The sequence below is a fragment of the Rousettus aegyptiacus genome, unplaced genomic scaffold (genome assembly GCF_014176215.1).
Source record: "Rousettus aegyptiacus isolate mRouAeg1 unplaced genomic scaffold, mRouAeg1.p scaffold_m13_p_2, whole genome shotgun sequence".
Classification (NCBI taxonomy): Eukaryota; Metazoa; Chordata; class Mammalia; order Chiroptera; family Pteropodidae; genus Rousettus; species Rousettus aegyptiacus.
In genome coordinates this window covers 127300288-127302042 of record NW_023416295.1, presented here as the reverse complement: position 1 = coordinate 127302042, position 1755 = coordinate 127300288, and the positions used below count along the sequence as shown (strand labels likewise).

The 1755-nt window shown below is 38.9% G+C and overlaps 1 protein-coding gene across 1 annotated transcript; it reads left to right on the top strand.

Moving 5' to 3' along the window:
• The first annotated feature begins 660 nt into the window (after positions 1–660).
• On the top strand, positions 661–1755 carry LOC107508011 (olfactory receptor 9K2). The gene has a single exon (XM_036237977.1). The coding sequence runs from the start codon at positions 800–802 to the stop codon at positions 1739–1741; it is 942 nt and encodes a 313-aa protein (XP_036093870.1). The 5' UTR covers positions 661–799; the 3' UTR covers positions 1742–1755.

Genomic DNA, 1755 nt, shown 5'->3' with positions numbered 1-1755 from the left:
AATGTAGTCAACAATTCTTTCACATGCACTGTTTGTTCAGTGTTCATTACTAAAGTTATTCTTTTTATCTACACTACCTGTAGGCCTATTAAAATACTAGTGACATGAGTCGAGGAAATTCAGGGAAATTATCTTTATGAAAAGGCTTTGGAGGCCCATCTGGGAGAGAAATCCTACCATGTGAGTGCTAATAATTTTTGTGTTTGGTTATGTATAACTTTTATCTTAGTGAATATATGTTACATCAGAATACAAAGTTTCTATTACCCACAAAAGTCATTGCCCCTCTTATGTAGTTTTTAAATTCAATAGCTTACTTTATATCTGCTAGTTCTCTAAATTAAACCCTCAAAGTTAAGTTTTTCTAGACTACTGAAACCCCCAATATGGCCAAACATAGACATTAAAGTTGCTTCCCAACTATCATTTATTAAATTATTCGTGCTCTCTTCCAGTCAGTGCTTTGTGACATAATTTATATGTAAACCATGAGTCATAAGTGTCTTCAGAAGTGATAGTTGCAAATGTGAAAGGAATTTGAGTGGAATGACATTACATTAGACTCAGAAGAAAAGATCTAATTCTACTGCTTTTAGGAATTAGGACTAAAACTGACTTTTTGATTCATCATCAGTTGGTATTGGTTTAAAGTTGTCACAGTAATTTTATAAGGTTAGAATGAATAATGATTATAAAATAGCTTCGGAATCCTAATACTTTAAGAGATTGTTTGTAACTAGGATCAAAGCCAAGGGTTCATTTGTTTATTTTGCCTTGTGCCTCTCAGCAGGTTTCTGCCATGGGTGACAGGGGAACAAGCAATCTCTCAGAAGTGACTGACTTCATTCTTATAGGCTTCCAGGTCCGCCCAGAGCTCCACATTCTCCTCTTCCTGCTTTTTCTACTTGTATATGCCATGGTCCTTCTAGGGAATGTTGGGATGATGGCCATTATTGTGACTGATCCCCGCCTGAACACACCAATGTATTTCTTCCTAGGCAACCTCTCCTTCATTGACCTCTTCTACTCGTCTGTTATTGCCCCCAAGGCCATGATCAACTTCTGGTCTGAGAGCAAGTCCATCTCCTTTGCAGGCTGTGTGACCCAGCTCTTTCTCTTTGCTCTCTTCATTGTGACTGAGGGATTTCTCCTGGCAGCCATGGCTTATGACCGCTTCATTGCCATCTGCAACCCACTCCTCTACTCAGTCCAGATGTCAACACGTCTCTGCACTCAGCTGGTGGCTGGTTCCTATTTTTGTGGCTGCATCAGCTCAGTTCTTCAAACCAGCATGACATTTACTTTATCCTTTTGTTCTTCTCGGGCCATTGACCACTTTTACTGTGATAGTCGCCCACTTCAGAGACTATCCTGTTCTGACCTCTTTATCTATAAAATGATTTCTTTTTTCTTGTCCTGCATCATTATTTTGCCTACCATCATAGTTATCGTTGTTTCTTACATGTATATTGTGTCCACAGTTCTAAAGATGTGCTCCAGTGAAGGACGAAAGAAAGCCTTCTCCACTTGCAGCTCTCACCTAGGAGTCGTGAGTGTATTGTATGGTGCTGTCTTTTTTATGTACCTCACTCCCGACAGATTTCCTGAGCTGAGTAAAGTGGCCTCTTTATGTTACACCCTGGTCACTCCCATGTTGAACCCTTTGATTTATTCTCTGAGAAACAAAGATGTCAAAGAGGCTCTAAAAAAAATTTTAGAGAAGAAAAATACCATTTTTTGATTATATTTCTCTTC